Source organism: Heloderma suspectum, chromosome 2 (genome assembly GCF_057233095.1).
Source record: "Heloderma suspectum isolate Gila_16-S chromosome 2, 16-S_ref, whole genome shotgun sequence".
Classification (NCBI taxonomy): Eukaryota; Metazoa; Chordata; class Lepidosauria; order Squamata; family Helodermatidae; genus Heloderma; species Heloderma suspectum.
In genome coordinates, this window is record NC_139459.1 from 402,185,065 (window position 1) to 402,200,894 (window position 15,830).

At 50.2% G+C, this 15,830-nt stretch overlaps 1 protein-coding gene across 1 annotated transcript; it reads left to right on the forward strand.

Annotated features, from left to right (window-relative positions):
- Window positions 1-10,549: 10,549 nt before the first annotated feature.
- LOC146356659 (vomeronasal type-2 receptor 26-like) lies at window positions 10,550-15,300 on the forward strand. Its single transcript, XM_084830242.1, has 4 exons — window positions 10,550-10,604; window positions 11,263-11,496; window positions 12,228-12,354; window positions 14,396-15,300. Exons 2-4 carry the CDS (start codon window positions 11,305-11,307, stop codon window positions 15,298-15,300), a joined length of 1,224 nt encoding a protein of 407 aa, XP_084686368.1. The 5' UTR covers window positions 10,550-10,604; window positions 11,263-11,304.
- Window positions 15,301-15,830: the final 530 nt, after the last annotated feature.

The window sequence follows — 15,830 nt, forward strand, 5'->3', positions numbered from 1 at the left end:
GAATCTGTATAACAATCTGTACAGGTTTTTTCTAGGGATTGATGAAAGTCCCTTTCCTGATCCCAACACTTGCTTCACGGTGGGGGTGAGGCACTCCGTCCCTCCCCCCGAAATTCTGGCTGGGGGGAGAGGCGCCCCGTCCCTCCCCCCGAAATTCTGGTCAGAGGGAGGCGCCCCGCCCCTCCCTGCCGAACGTCTGGTCGGGGCGGAGGCACCCCGTCTCCCCGGCTGCGAAACCTTGTCGTCTGCTGGGACGCAAATGGCGGCGACCATAGCTGCCACTGTTTGCGTCCCTGGCCTGCAGTCAGCCGTGATAGGCTATGTAAAACATTGCCCTTACTTTCGCTGTAGTCTACGTAAATATTTACGTAGACTACCTGTGCCAAAATAAGGAACGCAAATGGTGGCGCCCATGGGCGCCGCCATTTACGTACGCGCTTGGGCGCTGCCATTTGCGTACGCGCTTTCCCCCCCCCCAAAGTCAGCCGTGATAGGCTACGTAAACTTTTACGTAGCCAATCATGGTGTTTTTTGAAAATCTACCCGTAATAGGCAAACCTATCATGTTTGCAAACAAACAAACCTATCACATTTGTTGTTGTTGTTGTTTTCACTTAGAAATGGCAGCGGTGGCAGCTGGTCCAAAGACCGGCTGCCGCCGCACTGCCGCCGCACCGCCGCCGGGAGCCGCTGCCGCGAGGGACATTCGCACAAGGTAAGTCCCATCCCGGGGGGTGGCGGGCCGTATCTCCACCAATTTTGGTAGGCCAAATGCGTTGGCATTCGGCCTCCCGGGGATTCGTGGAGAAATTCTCCGACATCCCTAGTTTTTTCTAGTTTTCCATGGTAGTCAACAGGAAGCATGAAGGCTCATTTTTCCAAACATTGGCTCAGGTTTCGTGATGAGCTGACTCGGTCTGACTACCAATTGGCCTGAGCAGAAGCACAATATTTTCCAATGTGCTGAACAGGGTGTCTGACCGTGCACCTCTTAGGTATGTATGCTTATAATCTCTATTCATACACAAGCACGCCGCATGCACAGACATATAGATATTAGAGGTGCGTTTCAACATAGATAGGGGCCGCGGTGGCTTAGTGGTTAAGATGCTGAACTGCAGACTGGAAGGTCGGCAGGACAGCAGTTCGAGACCCGAGTTCTGTGTGACGGAGTGAGCTCCCGTCTTCAGTCCCAGCTCTTGCCAACCTAGCAGTTCGAAAGCAAGAAATTGCAAGTAGATAAATAGGTACCACCTCAGCGGGAAAGGTAACAGCGTTCTGTGCACCTCGGTGTTCAGTCATGCTGGCCACATGACCACAGAAGCATATTCGGACAGCGCTGGCTCTTCGGCTTAGAAACGGGGATGAGCACCGCACCCTAGAGTCGGACATGACTGGTTGGGGACACCTTTACCTTTTTTTTTCAACATAGATAGATAGATAGATAGATAGATAGATAGATAGATAGATAGATGCAAATGTGTGTTGTTCAACTATGTCCCTGATCTTTTAAGAACCTAGCAATGCCCCTGATCTTGATCCTGGTTCATATGGAGGTGTTTCACAGGTAAAGGCCAGGCCAAGATCACCTGTCCCCCCCCCGGCCCATGTCAAGAGTGTGGAGCTGCATCTGTGAGTTGTGGCAAACATTTTTTCTCCAGCCAAATGGAGAGTTCAGGAAATTGCAGAGGTGATACAACTTCCTCCACCCATAATTATCAAAACCATAGTGGTTTATTCTTCTGTCTGCCAAAACTCAAGAGACTCTTTTTTCAAATTGCCCCTTCGAGTCTGCTGAGGTAAACATCAGAATACTGAGCGATATGAAGCAGCATCTTGCACAGGCCTCCTGTGCCACGGAGAGCTTGGCTGAGCTCGAGGTCTGGTGAGGAGGGCTCTGCGAGGGGCTGTGTGGAGTGGATTTGCTCCCACCCCCTCCAGATGTGAACCCTCTTCTCCCTGGGCTTCATCTATATGGGGGAAGCCACTGTCCCCTCTGTCTTGTAAGAGGACTTTGCCTCCCTCTAACTGCACATCCAGTCAGCTGAGAGGAGCAGGCATGAGGATGGAGGCTGCACCAGGTGTACCCAGAACGAGAACGCTGCTGCTCTCACTTCTGCTGCTGCCCCAGGCCACCTGCGGGATGCTCCAGGCCAGATGCCCCTTGACTTTGGAAAGGGATGAATCGGCCCCACTGAACCACTACAGGCCAGGGGACCTCCTCATTGGCGCGGTCATCTATGCCACGGGAACAATAATTCAGCCACCCCCGTTTGACCAGCCCCCGTCTACCAGTCTTCATGGGTATGTCATCCTGTGTGTGAGCTGGAGGGGAGTTGCTGGTGCTCCACTCTCTACCATGTTCATAAGGGCCACACATTCTGACTGGCCCTGGACTGTCCCTCTTAGCTGGGAACTGAGAAATCCCTGCCCTGTTTTGCCTTTGCTGGTGGTGGGGGGTGCATCATCACTCCATTCAGTGCCCAGCCTGCTGGCTCATTTTTAGCAGTGTGGCAACATAGAACAGGAAAATTTAATCTCCTCTTTCCTAACCCATGTGAGCAGACCCAGGCTGTGTGAGGGGGGGAGAGTACACTCTCCCCCCCCCAACCACCCATGACTCTCCAGTAAGACTGCAAATGTTTGTCTGAACACCAACTCCTCTGAGGAAAGATCAAAAGTACTGGGTATGTCTAGCCAGACAAAGGGGAGACATGAGAGCCATCCTCAAATATCTCCCAGGCTGTTGTGCTGAAGATGGAGCAGGATTGGTCTCTGTTGCTCTCATGGGGAAACCCGAAGACCAGAACCATAGGTTGGAAGTTACAGGGAAGTGGAACTGAGCTAAACATTAGGAGAAAGGTGGCAACCTGGGGCCCTCTACATCCTTTGGACTTCAACTCTCAGCATTCCTACCATTTTCTGTGTTGGGTGGGGATGGTGGGAGTTGAAGTCTGAAACATCTGGTGGACACTGGGTGGGGGAAGTCTACCTTAGGAGAAGATTCCTCGTGAAACAAGCTGTTCAGGAGTGGAATAGGTGGCCTCGGGAAGTGGCAGGGGCTCTCTCCCTGGAGGGGTTTTAGCAGGGCTGGATGGCCACATGTCAGGGATGAGGTTGTTGCATCCTACATAGGGATGTCAGAGAATTTCACCACAAATCTTGGGGAGGCCGAATGCCAGCGCATTCGGCCCCCTGAAATCGGTGGTGAAAAGGTCGGCCTCCCACCACCCCGGGACGGGACTTACCTTGGGCGAATCTCCCTGGCAGCGGCGGCTCCGGCAGCGGTTCGGCGGCTATTTGCATTCTCCTTATTTTCACTGTACTCTACGTAAATGTTTACATAGACTAGACGTGCCAAAATAAGGAATGCAAATGACGGCGCCCATGGGTGCCACCATTTGCGTACGCGTGGGTTGGTTTGGTTTTTTTTTACTCAGCCGTGATAGGCTATGTAAACATTTACGTAGCCTATCACAGCTGACTGCAGGGACGCAAACTGCGGTGGCTATGGCCGCCGCCATTTGCAGACCCGGCCGGCCAGGATTCGCGGTGGGAGGGACGGGGCGCCTCCGCCCCGGCCAGAATTTCAGGGGGGGATGGGGCGACTCCCCCCTGGCCAGAATTTCAGGGGGAGGTATGGGGCGCCTCCCCCCACCTCGAATCACATTTCATCAAAAGGTAAGTGACTTTCCTAGTCCTACACTGCAGCTCCTGCACTGAGCAGGGATCCTATCAGCGTATATGTGAAGTGAGGATTTTCTACCGAATATGCACAACTTTATACTTACATTAAATTGCATTTTCCATTTTAATGCCTATTCTCCCATTCTGGAGAATCTCCTCTTCATAATCTATTTTTTTTCTTCTAACCACGCTACATAATTTGATGGTCTCTGCAAACCTGGCCAGCTAAATGGTCCCGATACAAGCAATAAAAGCAGCGGTCCCAATACAGATCCCTGGTGATTCCCCTGCTTACATCCCTCCCCTGGGAGAATTTACCATTTCTTCCCACTCTCTGCTTTCTGTTCTTTAACCGCCACTGCCACACCTGCCACCCCGCCCCCGCCCCTTCGGCCGCCGCCGCGCGCCTGCCCCCACTGCCCCTGCCGCCACACCTGCCACCAAATCCGCTGCATCCGCCGCATCCGCTGCATCTGCCACAGGTAAATGCATTCGGCCCCAGGGGAATCCGTGGCGGAATTCTCCGCCATCCCTAATTCCAGGACTGCTACATTTGCTGAGGACGCATTGGTGAGGGACTTTGTCAGAACTCTGTTTCTCTATCCACCAGATCACCCCGCTTCACCTGAGTCAAGGAACTCCCAAAGATCAATGGGACAAAACACATCCTTGCAGAAGACACCTTGATTCTTTTGCTGCAGGGCTGGTCATTTGATAGGCTTGAAAAAAAAACTTTAACTTTTCAGAAATCTACCCAGAACACATGTCAAGCTAACTGGCTTCCCATTTCCTGGATTCTTCTTGGATTCCTTAAAACAACCAACCAACCAACCAACCAACCAACCAACCAACCAACCAACCAACATTATATTGGCCACTCTTTAGCCCTCCGGCGAATCTTAGGGCATGTTACATGTTTGTGTTGGAATATGTAGATATACCCATTTTCAACAATAAAAAATGGGAGGATGTGGGATTTTCAGCTTCCGCAGGTTGTGGCAGGTGAGGTGCTTCTGCTGCTGCATGTGTTTGCGAGAGGCGGTGGAGGGACTTCCCTTGAGGTGCAGGTTGAGATAAGAACAGTGGACAACATTCCAGGGTTGTTGTGAGTGACACCACCTCAGCTTTTAACAGCACGCAATACATTATATGCCCAGTAAGTGTCTTGGGATTCTTGAACTAACTATGAAGATGATAATTAAAACAGGGATAACATGAGGCTAAAGATAAAAATTGCCTTGTAGATACGATGAGCTTTCAGTACCTTAAAACACAAGATAAAAGCTAAAAATTGTACAGCTGCAGTAACATTAACCTCACTGGGGGGCAATGTAGATGAATACTAATTCTTCTTCTTCTTCTTCTTCTTCTTCTTCTTCTTCTTCTTCTTCTTCTTCTTCTTCTTCTGCTTCTTCTTCTTCGGCCTCGCCTTCATCTTCGACTTGCTGTTGTGTTGTTATTATGACACAGTGACTTGGGAATGTAGCTCACCACAGTCAACTCAGGACAGAAATCTCAGAAGAGATGCAGAGCAATTTACTTGAGGAAGAGAAGGAAGAGCCATACGAATATAGGAAGACCCTCATGCTGGATCAGAACCAGGGTCCACCTAGTCCAGCACCCTGTTCACCTAGCGGCCAACCAGCTGCCCATGGGAAAGCCACAAGGAGGACATGAGTGCACCCGCACCTTCCCACCCATGTACCCAGCAACTGGTGTACATAGGCATACTGCCTCTGCTACTGGAGGTAGCATACAGCCATCAGGACTAGTAGCCATTGATAGCCTTACCGGGCTTCTCCCAAAACGTTCCCCAGCTCCTAACAAAGCTGAACCCCTCCTCCCTGCACCACCATCTTATCCTCGCGTTGAGATTCCTCAGCTTCGCCTGTTAAGCTGGCCCTGAGCATGAAGCAGGTAGCATTTCCGAGAAAGCCACCTTGGTGGTCCTGGATTTCAGCTTCCTCCCTAGAAACCTAAATTTGACTTCCTGGACATCATGACTACATTTCCCCACATCAGTGGTACCAACATGGACCACAGCCACTGACTCATCCCTGGCCAGGCTGCCTAGATGGTACATGCTGTCCACGACCTTTGCACCAGGCATTATAATTATAATTATAATTACTATTTACATTTGTATACCTCCCCACAGCTAAAGCTTTCGGGGCGGGTTACAGAGGTTAAAACATTAAAAGTACAATATGCCCAATTTAAAAATTCACTAGGCGGTCTTCACACCCATCACAGACACAGCTATCTATGTGTCTGATGATCAAATCTCCCACTACCACAAGCCGCCCTCCCCACAGAGACACATCCTTGGCATTAGAGGATATTTGTCATTTGAGGAATGGGGCCCTTCCAAGGAATCATTTCCCTTTTCCTCAGAATGACTCCCTCCTACTCAGAGACCCCCTTTCTCCATGACAGCAGACGAGCTGTCACCCAGGGATTGGGACACCACTGTCCGGTCTCTGAAGGCCTCTTCCACCAACCTCTCTGCCTCTCTTAGTTCCTCCAGGTCCGCAACCTTGTCTTCAAGGAGCTCATTGCACACACCCATAACTTCTGTCCAGCAGGCAGAGATTCATACCTTTATTTATTTATTGGTGGCATTTCTATGCCACTCAATATAAAATCTCTCAGCGGTTCACAATATTGAAATATAACAGCATTCCAATGACAGTAAAAATCAAGGAGCAGTAAAATGGAGCGGCCTGATCAATTGACTTACAGTACAAGGAAAGCCGGGCTGAAGAAGTGGGTTTTCAGGAGGCATTTGGAAGATGTCACATTTTCTGCCTCCCACACTACACGAGAGAGGGTTTTCCAGATGCCAGGTGCTGCTACATACATGTGGCACTCCATGCAATACATGGGATATCCCCAACACCTGTTCTGACTTTTTATTTTCATACATTTTTTAAAAAATGAATTGCTTTGGTTGGGGGTTTTTTTACCTGGAAAACTAACTTGTTACTAGATGAAGGTGGGGAGTTTATTTATATGTGTGTGTGTTTTATAGTTACTTAATATGAACACGAAGGGAAGAGCCAACTGTCCTGGTCTCCTCGCCTTGTTGCGAGGAGAAGAACGCCCCATCATTTTAGAAATCATCTCAATCCATTGTCCTGTCGCAGTTTCTTTCTCGATTCCAAGGGCTGCACACATGCCCAATTCTGGCACTGGGGTGTCCATCTGCTCTGCGGGTTTGTTTTGAAATGGATCCTGGTACCTGACACTCAGCAAAGGCTCTTCCCGCTTTTCCTGGCTGCCTCTACACAAGCAAAGCACTAAGTGGGGATTGGGTGTTGTGCTTCTGGTTTGGGCTCTGGATGACTGCTAGCATGAGGAAAGCTCTGGAAATGTAACCCAGAGATATTTGCTTCGGAGTAAAAGAAGCAACAACGGAATTTTTTTGTCTCATTGCAGACAGGATGACAATGTGACACTTTTTTATCAGGAAAGGAGCCACAGAGTACTGGAAGATTCTGCCCTTCTTGTTGGCCACCCAGGAGATCAACCAGAGTCCCAGGCTCTTACCCAACGTCACGCTGGGCTACGACATCCATGACAACTATTTCGATGCAAGAATGACTTCAGATGCCCTGCTAGACCTGACCTCTCCTGGGCAGGGAAATGTTCCCAACTACAGCTATGGAAGAAGGCATCACCCATTGGCTGTTCTGGAAGGTTCTCACTCTGACAACTCCATCCAGATTTCAACCATGCTGGGCATCTACAAAATCCCTCAGGTGCAGTGGGGGGGTGTTTAGAGGCTGACCCTAACTCTGCTTGGGGTTCTCTCCAAAGGAATCCAAAAGTTCTCCAGAGAGCTTCAGTGGGAGCTTCCCCCACCCATGAAAGAGGTGTCCTGGATCCACAGTGGGGTGTAAAGTGATAGGGCTCCCCCCTTGGGTCCGGATGTGTTTAGGGCGCACACAGGGTATTTGTGGAAGAAAGTTCCTGCACTTATGAGCGAGTCTCGTAATTAAGGTCATGTGTGGTTTGCTCCTCATTCATGCTTATAACTCCAAAAAGAAGGGGGCAGTCGGAGACACCGGTGAGGGGGAGGGCAAGCTGTTTGCAGCTGCTGGTCACACTTCAAAATCAAGTGTGTTCCTATTCGGGGTTCTGTTTTTGGCCACATTCAATACTGCTGGGAATGTGAGATGAGCTGTTGGGAACTTGCTTCCCTTCTGGACACTCAGGAGAAGCTCCATAGTTTAGGGCATATTTGTTTTGCACTGTTCTGTCATCCTTCAGCCTGAATGTTTTATTCATCATATAATTCTGACTGTTTGTTCCACTGCCATGAAAGATGGCACAGATATTTCCAATTAATTGGGGTCATCTGGCCATCTTTCAGAAGTATCCAATGAAGAACTGAAATGTGGTTGTGAAGCAAAACAAACCCTGAGTCTCTTCCTTGGTTTGCCAGGTCAGTTACGCTTTTGTTTCCCATGTTCTGAGTGATAAAACTGAGTTCCCTTTCTTCTACCGGATGGTCCCGAAAGAAGGAGCCCAGTACCCAGGGATTGTCAAACTGCTCCTGCATTTTAGATGGACATTGATCGGTCTCGTTGCTCCGGACACCGACAATGGAGAGAGATGCATGAGGGCCTTGACCCCCGAGTTCATCAGGGATGGTGTTTGTGTTGCTTTCTCACAAAGGATCTCAGGACTGAGTTCCCTTTCTTCTACCGGATGGTCCCGAAAGAAGGAGCCCAGTACCCAGGGATTGTCAAACTGCTCCTGCATTTTAGATGGACATTGATCGGTCTCGTTGCTCCGGACACCGACAATGGAGAGAGATGCATGAGGGCCTTGACCCCCGAGTTCATCAGGGATGGTGTTTGTGTTGCTTTCTCACAAAGGATCTCAGGACTGAATACAAACAAATTTGACTTCCCTCAGGCTTCCTTCCACCACTGGAGACAAGTCAACGTCTTTGTTTATTGTGCAGAGACTAGATATTTCTTGATTGGAATACATCTTATGCAACATTATGTTGAAATATTAATGAAACCCATTGTAGGGAAAGTCTGGGTCACAACGGCTTTGTGGGAATTTGCCTTGGAGTTGACATATAATCATCCTCCTCTCCACCTTATCCTTGGTATATTTTCCTTCACTCTCCAGCAAAATAAAAGCTCAAGATACGATGGCTTTTCACACTTTCGCTTTATTCTCAAGCAGTTTGTGAACAAAGCATTTAATTGTGCCTATTCAAAGCATGCATTGTCTGTGAAAGGCTGGACAAGATGCAGAGAGAGTGAGAAACCAGAGACCCTTCCAGAAGAGGTCGTGGAGAGAATCCTGTCTCTAGACAGCTACATCATTTACAACACTGTCCAGGCTGTGGCCCGTGCCTTGGATGCTGCTTATGCATCCAAATCCAAGAGGAGGGTGGTGGAAAGTGGAGACAGGCTGGATGCTCAAAGGCTGCAGCCATGGCAGGTATTCCCTTTCCCATCACAGATAGAGATAGCTCTGCTGTATCAATGGTACAATTCAAGCATGAGTGCCCTGGATTTAGAAGCTGAGAACATAAGACAGTGAGGTGAAACGTTGTATATCTATGGTGCAAAACCAGCTGTGAACCCCCCTGTGCTGCTCCCTCTTTTGGCATCCTGACACCGGCCCCTGGGGACTCAACCCATCTGGCCGCAGTCCCAACATGGGTGCAGCCGCTCTGTCTCTGCCTGGCCCATTCCCCGTGCTCCACCACTGGAGTCAGCCATGCTGCTGGTCCTTCCTCCCTCCTTGACTGGGCTGCCAGTTTGACACCTACTGGGTCCACTGTTGCCCCTCCCTCCTTCCCTTTGTCCGGGACAGTGTCATGGGTGTAGTGCTGGCATCTGAAAAGGGTCTGGATACAAATGGAAGGGTCATGTACCAATAGTGTTTAACTGGAACGTACATTTCTGATTATTCTGGTGACTTTAACAAAAGTGCCAAGCTGAACATTCCCCCATTATGCTGAATTAAACTTGCCTTTTTACACAATGTGCAGAAAGTTTTCTTGCATCTGGTTTTATTTCATGTCAAGCATCATTTTCTGGCATGACAGGAGCACTTCTAAACAATCAATTTGAACAATTTGATGGCTGATGCAAGAAATCCAGATTCTTTCCCCAACGTACGCTAACCCTATATTTACAGCTCGATCCTGTGTGTGCCTCCTCAAGCCCAGGTCCCACTGATTTCAGTCAAACTTACTACAAGGTTTGGGTGCGTAGGACCTCCACCTTCATTACCTGACAACTTGCTGCCTTTCAGCTGGGCTGAGATTGTGCCCTGTGGAGAGATCAGCCTCCCTTTGCCAGTGGTAATACCAGGCCCAGATTGCTGAACTAATTTATGCACCTAAATTTTCTTAGCATTATTTATCACAGGTCTATACTGCCCAATAGCCAAAGCTGCCTAGGTGGTTTATGAAAGATTAAAACCTTAAAAGAAAATAGAAAACATCATCTAGAAACTGTTTCCATAGAACAAGGGAAGCACAATCCACCAGGGGTGCACGAAAGTCACTTACCTGGTCTCGCAGCTTTTTGCGGTGGGGGGGAGGAGCTTCCCTGCTCCCCCCGTGAAGTTCAGGCCGGGGGGGGGGAGGCTTCCTGCCTCGCCCGGCCGAAATTCAGGCCGGGGGGGGAGGATTTCCGCCTCGCCCGGCTGAAATTCAGGCCGGGGAGGAGGCGCCTCGCCTCGCCCGGCTGCGAAATTAAAAGTTAAAAAAAAAAAACGCCCCCGTGATAGGCTACGTGACGATTTACATAGCCTATCACAGCTGACTTTGCAAATCTAGCCATGATAGGCTACGTTAATCGTCACCTAGCCTATCACGGGGGCGTTTTTTTTTTTTTCTTTTATTGGAATGGTGGTGGTGGCAGCCGGTCGAAAGACCGGCTCCCGCTCCCGCCCCGGACGAAGACCCGACGAACCGCCGGCCGGACCCGCCGCCGGGAGGGACATTCACCAAAGGTAAGTCCCGTCCCGGGGGGGGTGCGGGGGGCAGAGGGGGGTGCGGAGAATTTCTCCCTGAAACTTGTTCGGGGGGCCGAACACGTTGGCGCTCGGTCCCCCGAAGTTTCGGGGAGAAATTCTCCGCCATCCCTACAATCCACACTAGAAATCCCAGGCCTGGTTTTTACCATATGCTATCAAATGCCTGGGGCGAGAGGAAAGTCTTAGCCTGGCACCAAATGGACGGCACTGGGGCCCTGGATGACCCACATGGGGAAGCGGGATCCATCACCGAGGGGCCACCACCTGCCACGTTCCAGTCCTCCAAACCTTCCTCAGAGGAGGCACCTGGAGGGGGACCTCAGAGGGCGATTGTAGCGTATGAGTCGGCTTCAGATCCCCAAAGGGCTAAAGCACAGAAATAACACTCAGGGATGAAACCAGGTCCCTTGGGAAGGTTAAGAGACACAGCCAGCCACTTGAGTCCTGACCCAACACTGAGCCATAGAAGATTCAAGCATGAGATGGGGAGCACTGAGAAATCGAGTGTGGTTTCTGGTTTGCTCCATGCTTTCCTCCATGCTTTCTCTGCTGTTCTAGCTTCACCCTTTCCTGAGAAACTCCCAGTTGTACAATAATTCCATGGAGAGGCGGTATTTGGACGAGAATGGAGACCTGGCGGCAGCCGCCTTTGGCATCGTGAACTGGGTGAAGTTCCCCAACAAGTCTGTGGTCAAAGTGAAGTTTGGGAGTATGGAAAGACGGGGATCCCCAGCAGGCCTCAAGGTCACCATTGATCAGGATGCCATTGTGTGGCCCCAGTGGTTCAACAAGGTGAGGGAAAAGATTCCTTTCATTCCACGGTATTTACTTACCGTCTCTTAGCCTCTGCTAAATGGAACAGGTTTCCGGTCAGCCTGGAACTTCCAACAAGCAGCAATTTTTCAAGATTTTCAATTTGTGTTACCATCTCTTAACCTCTAATCGATGTAGTAGGTTCCAGGTGACTATTCCTGACCCTGGTACCCTCAAAATACATTGGAGTGCACCTTCAATGTTTCCAAGCCTACATGGGCAAAAGCTGAGAATGATGGGAGTTGCTGTTGCACACAGCTGATGGGCACCAGGCTGGGGAAGATGCTCCAGGCGGTGCTGCCTTTGACTCCCTGCCCATTCCAACGAGGAGCAGTTCTTCCAGATCTCAGAGAGAGGGGAGCCCTTTCCCCACACTGCAACCCAGCTGCGCACCAGAAGGATTGCCTCTGCACAAACACAGGTTGCAGGTTAATGGTACATCAACTATTTGTACCGTGATATAGCACCACCAGGCTGTATGATACTTGATGGACTACAAGAGGACAGGTCCCTCAAAATTGGACACAAGGGAAACAAAAGCGGAAGGGGAGGAGAAGCCCTGGGGGGTGGGGAGGGAGGGGGTGGTAAACGGCTAAACTGTTTCACATTCAGTCCTAGAGGCCCCGTTGTGTCCTTCCGACTCTCTCTCATTCCTGTAGCTCAACTGGCCCTAACACCTTTTCCTTGACGCTTCTTATCTTTATGCGTAGCCCCTGCCTCATTCCAGGTGTGTGGGAAGCTGTCACCCTGGATCTGTCAAGGTGGTTCAGGAAGGAAAGCCGCTTTGCTGCTACGACTGTCCTCCCTGTGCGGAGGGGACCATCTCCCGCCAGGAAGGTGGGTGACTCCAGAGGAAAGTGCAGGCCCTGGGGAGGAGGGGAGAAGCCACAATATATTCCACAAATTGACTAATGAAAAATAATCTGGGAGGACGGACTGAGGGTTGGGGCAAGGGGCGGCAGAGGATGGGGCAGGGATCAGCACCCCCAGCCTCCATGTGTCTCCGGCACTTTACTTGGCGTGCAAGCCCTCCTTGGTTCATATTGTTATGTTAGCAAGGCCGCTGGCTACAAGCAGGAGGGGCTTTTCTGCTGTGGCACCCAGCTGTGGAATGAGCTCACCTGGCATCTACGTTGTACTTCTTCCGGCACCTATTTATTCTCCCAGGCATTTTTAAATCCCTATTTTAAATCTCTGCATTGCTGCCCGGTTGTATTCTGGTGGTATTGTAATAATGTGGTTTCAATGCGTTATATTTTATATTGTTTTATCCTGAGCTTTTTAGTTTTAATTTTTGTGAACCGCCCAGATAGCTTTCACTACTGGGTGGTATGGAAATGAAAGAAATCAAGTAAAATAAATAAATGTTCACCCGACGTCTCTGAGCAGTAAGAAATTGCATGGATGGAGTTTGTGCCAAGGTTTGGTTTCCTTTGGAAGGAGGTCAGTGGTGGCTTCTTGGCATTTTGTAATGTTTCAGTTTTCACAAATGAACACAGGAATATAAGAGCCATGCTGGGTCAGATCAAAGGCCCGTCTACTCCTGTACCTGTTCAGACAAGGGCCAACAAAATAAATGAGTAGGAAAACCACAAGTAGGACATGAGGGCAATAAAAGCCTCCCATCCATGATCCCCATCAGTGGTGTACATAGGCTCACTGCCTCTGATACTAGAGGAAGCACAAAGCTGTCAGGACTAGTATCAATGGATAGCCTTCTCCTCCAGGACTTTGTCCAACCCCCATTCAAACTGGTGGCCGTCAGAACCTCTTGCAGAATTTAATTCCATTGTTCAACTCTGCGTTGTGTGAAGGAGCCCTTCCTGTTATCTGTCCTGCCTCTCCCAGGAGGCAGGTTCACGGGATGATCCTGGTTGAGCATTGGTTGAGCACAGGTGGAGGCACAGTGTAAACAAGCTGGATGTGGGTGGTGGGAGTTGTAGTCCACTTTTCCCACATCCAGCACCACAAGATGCTTGCAGAGCCCACGTTTAGCTCTCCATGACCCCGTTCGCATGACCCAACAACCTTCAGTTGGTTGTCAGCACTGTTTGTCTCATGGTGGCTTATCGTGATATGCAAACTGGCTCGGTGTCCCCTCCTCTGTGTCAGTGAAACTTTGCTCTATTCTTTGTCTAAACTGTGGGAGCGGGGTGGGGAAGACAGGCAAGCTCTTTCCCCAAATGGCTGTCCCCGTGCAGAGGAGTCACCAGGATCCTAGTCATCGTGGGCCATTGACCTGGAATTTCCCTCAAAAGGAGGAGCTCCTTGGCAACTGTCTGAGGACTCAAAAGGCAGGTCCCGGGAATACTGCTGGATCCTCTCACCTGTCCTGCTCAAACAAAATGATTGTTACAGCAGAAGTGGGGGACTCAATTTTGTTGGGCACCTTCCTAGCCTGCCCTCTGTGCCCTGAAAGACATCAGGGAGAGGGCCAGGCCCCTGACATCATGTCATTCCCAGCCAACATACCACATGGATGATCCACAAAATGCACAAAACACACTCTGCCAGCCCACATTCACCACACTGATCTCCAATCACAGGTTGGAGATAACAGCAGGGATTCTTTCTGGCATCCACTCTTCCCTCTGGAGGGATTCATGAAGGTTTCATGGAACAAATGGGGAACATTTGCAGGCCAGATTAGGCCCACAGAAGGGAGTTTCCCCATCCATGTGTTAAGGTCATGTTTAAACACATTAAACACCTAATGTGGATTGTGGCGATGGAAGACTGATGAGGCCCAGCAGGCCTGACCATGGCCTGCATGTCATTAATATGTCCCGCCAATCACACCAGAAAAATATCTTTGGTGGTATGTAAAAGATCAGAGATTGGCAAGCATGCAAGACAAAGGTTTCTCTTGTTTTTCCAGATGCAGACCATTGCAGCAAGTGTCCGGATGATCAGCATCCAAACAAGGACCGGGATCAATGTATCCCCAAGGATATCACCTTCCTGTCCTACGAAGAATATTTGGGTATCATCCTGGCTTCCTTTGCCCTATTCTTGTCCTTAATCACAGGCTTTGTGTTAGGAATCTTCATCAAATACCTGGATACTCCGGTAGTCAAAGCCAACAACCGTGACCTCTCCTACATTCTCCTCGTCTCCCTCCTGCTTTCCTTTCTGTCCTCCTTCCTCTTCATTGGTCAGCCATGGAAAGCAACCTGCCTCCTGCGACAAATGGCCTTCAGCATCATCTTCTCGGTTGCTGTCTCTTCTCTCTTGGCCAAAACGATCACTGTGGTGCTGGCATTCCTGGCCACAAAGCCAGGGAACAGGGTAAGGGGATGGCTGGGGAAGAGTTTGGCCAACTCCATCGTCCTTTCCTGTTCCAGTGTCCAAGTTGTCATCTGCTCCATCTGGCTTGGCATCTCTCCGCCCTTCCCAGACACTGACATGCACTCCCAGCCTGGACGGATCATCCTGCAATGCAACGAAGGGTCTGTCGCCATGTTTTATGCTGCCCTTGGCTACATGGGCTTCCTGGCTGCCATCTGCTTCACGGTGGCTTTTCTAGCCAGGAAGCTGCCTGGGGCCTTCAATGAAGCCAAGCTGATCACTTTCAGCATGCTGGTCTTCTGCAGCGTTTGGGTGTCCTTTGTGCCCACCTACCTGAGCACCAAGGGGAAATACATGGTGGCCGTGCAGGTCTTCTCCATCTTGGCCTCCAGTGCTGGCTTACTGGGCTGCATCTTTCTCCCCAAGGGCTACATGATTGTACTGAGGCCTGATCTGAATACAAAGGAGCATCTGATGATGAAAACAAAAGACTAAATCTGATTCTTTATTCCAAATACACCAATAGTCTGCCTATTTTATAGGGGTGTCCAGGCTTCGGATGGTGGCCGTATTGGTTCATCCACCATTTTGTGCAACCCCTAACTCCACAGCACCGTTTATTGGTCAGAGTTGATAGTGCAGTCTCACGATGAGTCATCCTTTTGACTAGGGATGGCGGAGAATTTCTCCCCGAAACTTCGGGGGGCCGAGCGCCAACGTGTTCGGCCCCCCGAACAAGTTTCGGGGAGAAATCCTCCGCCCCCCCCGCCCCCCACCCCCCCCGGGACGGGACTTACCTTCCCTGAATGTCCCTCCCGGCGGCGGGTCCGGCTGGCGGTTCATCCGGTGTTCGAGCGGGGCGGGAGCGGCAGCCAGTCTTTCGACCGGCTGCCGCCCCCACCATTGCAATCAAAGAAAAAAAAAAACAACTGTCCCCTGATAGGCTACGTGACGATTCTCGTAGCCTATCACAGCTAGATTTGCAAAGTCAGCCGTGATAGGCTACGTGAATCGTCACGTAGCCT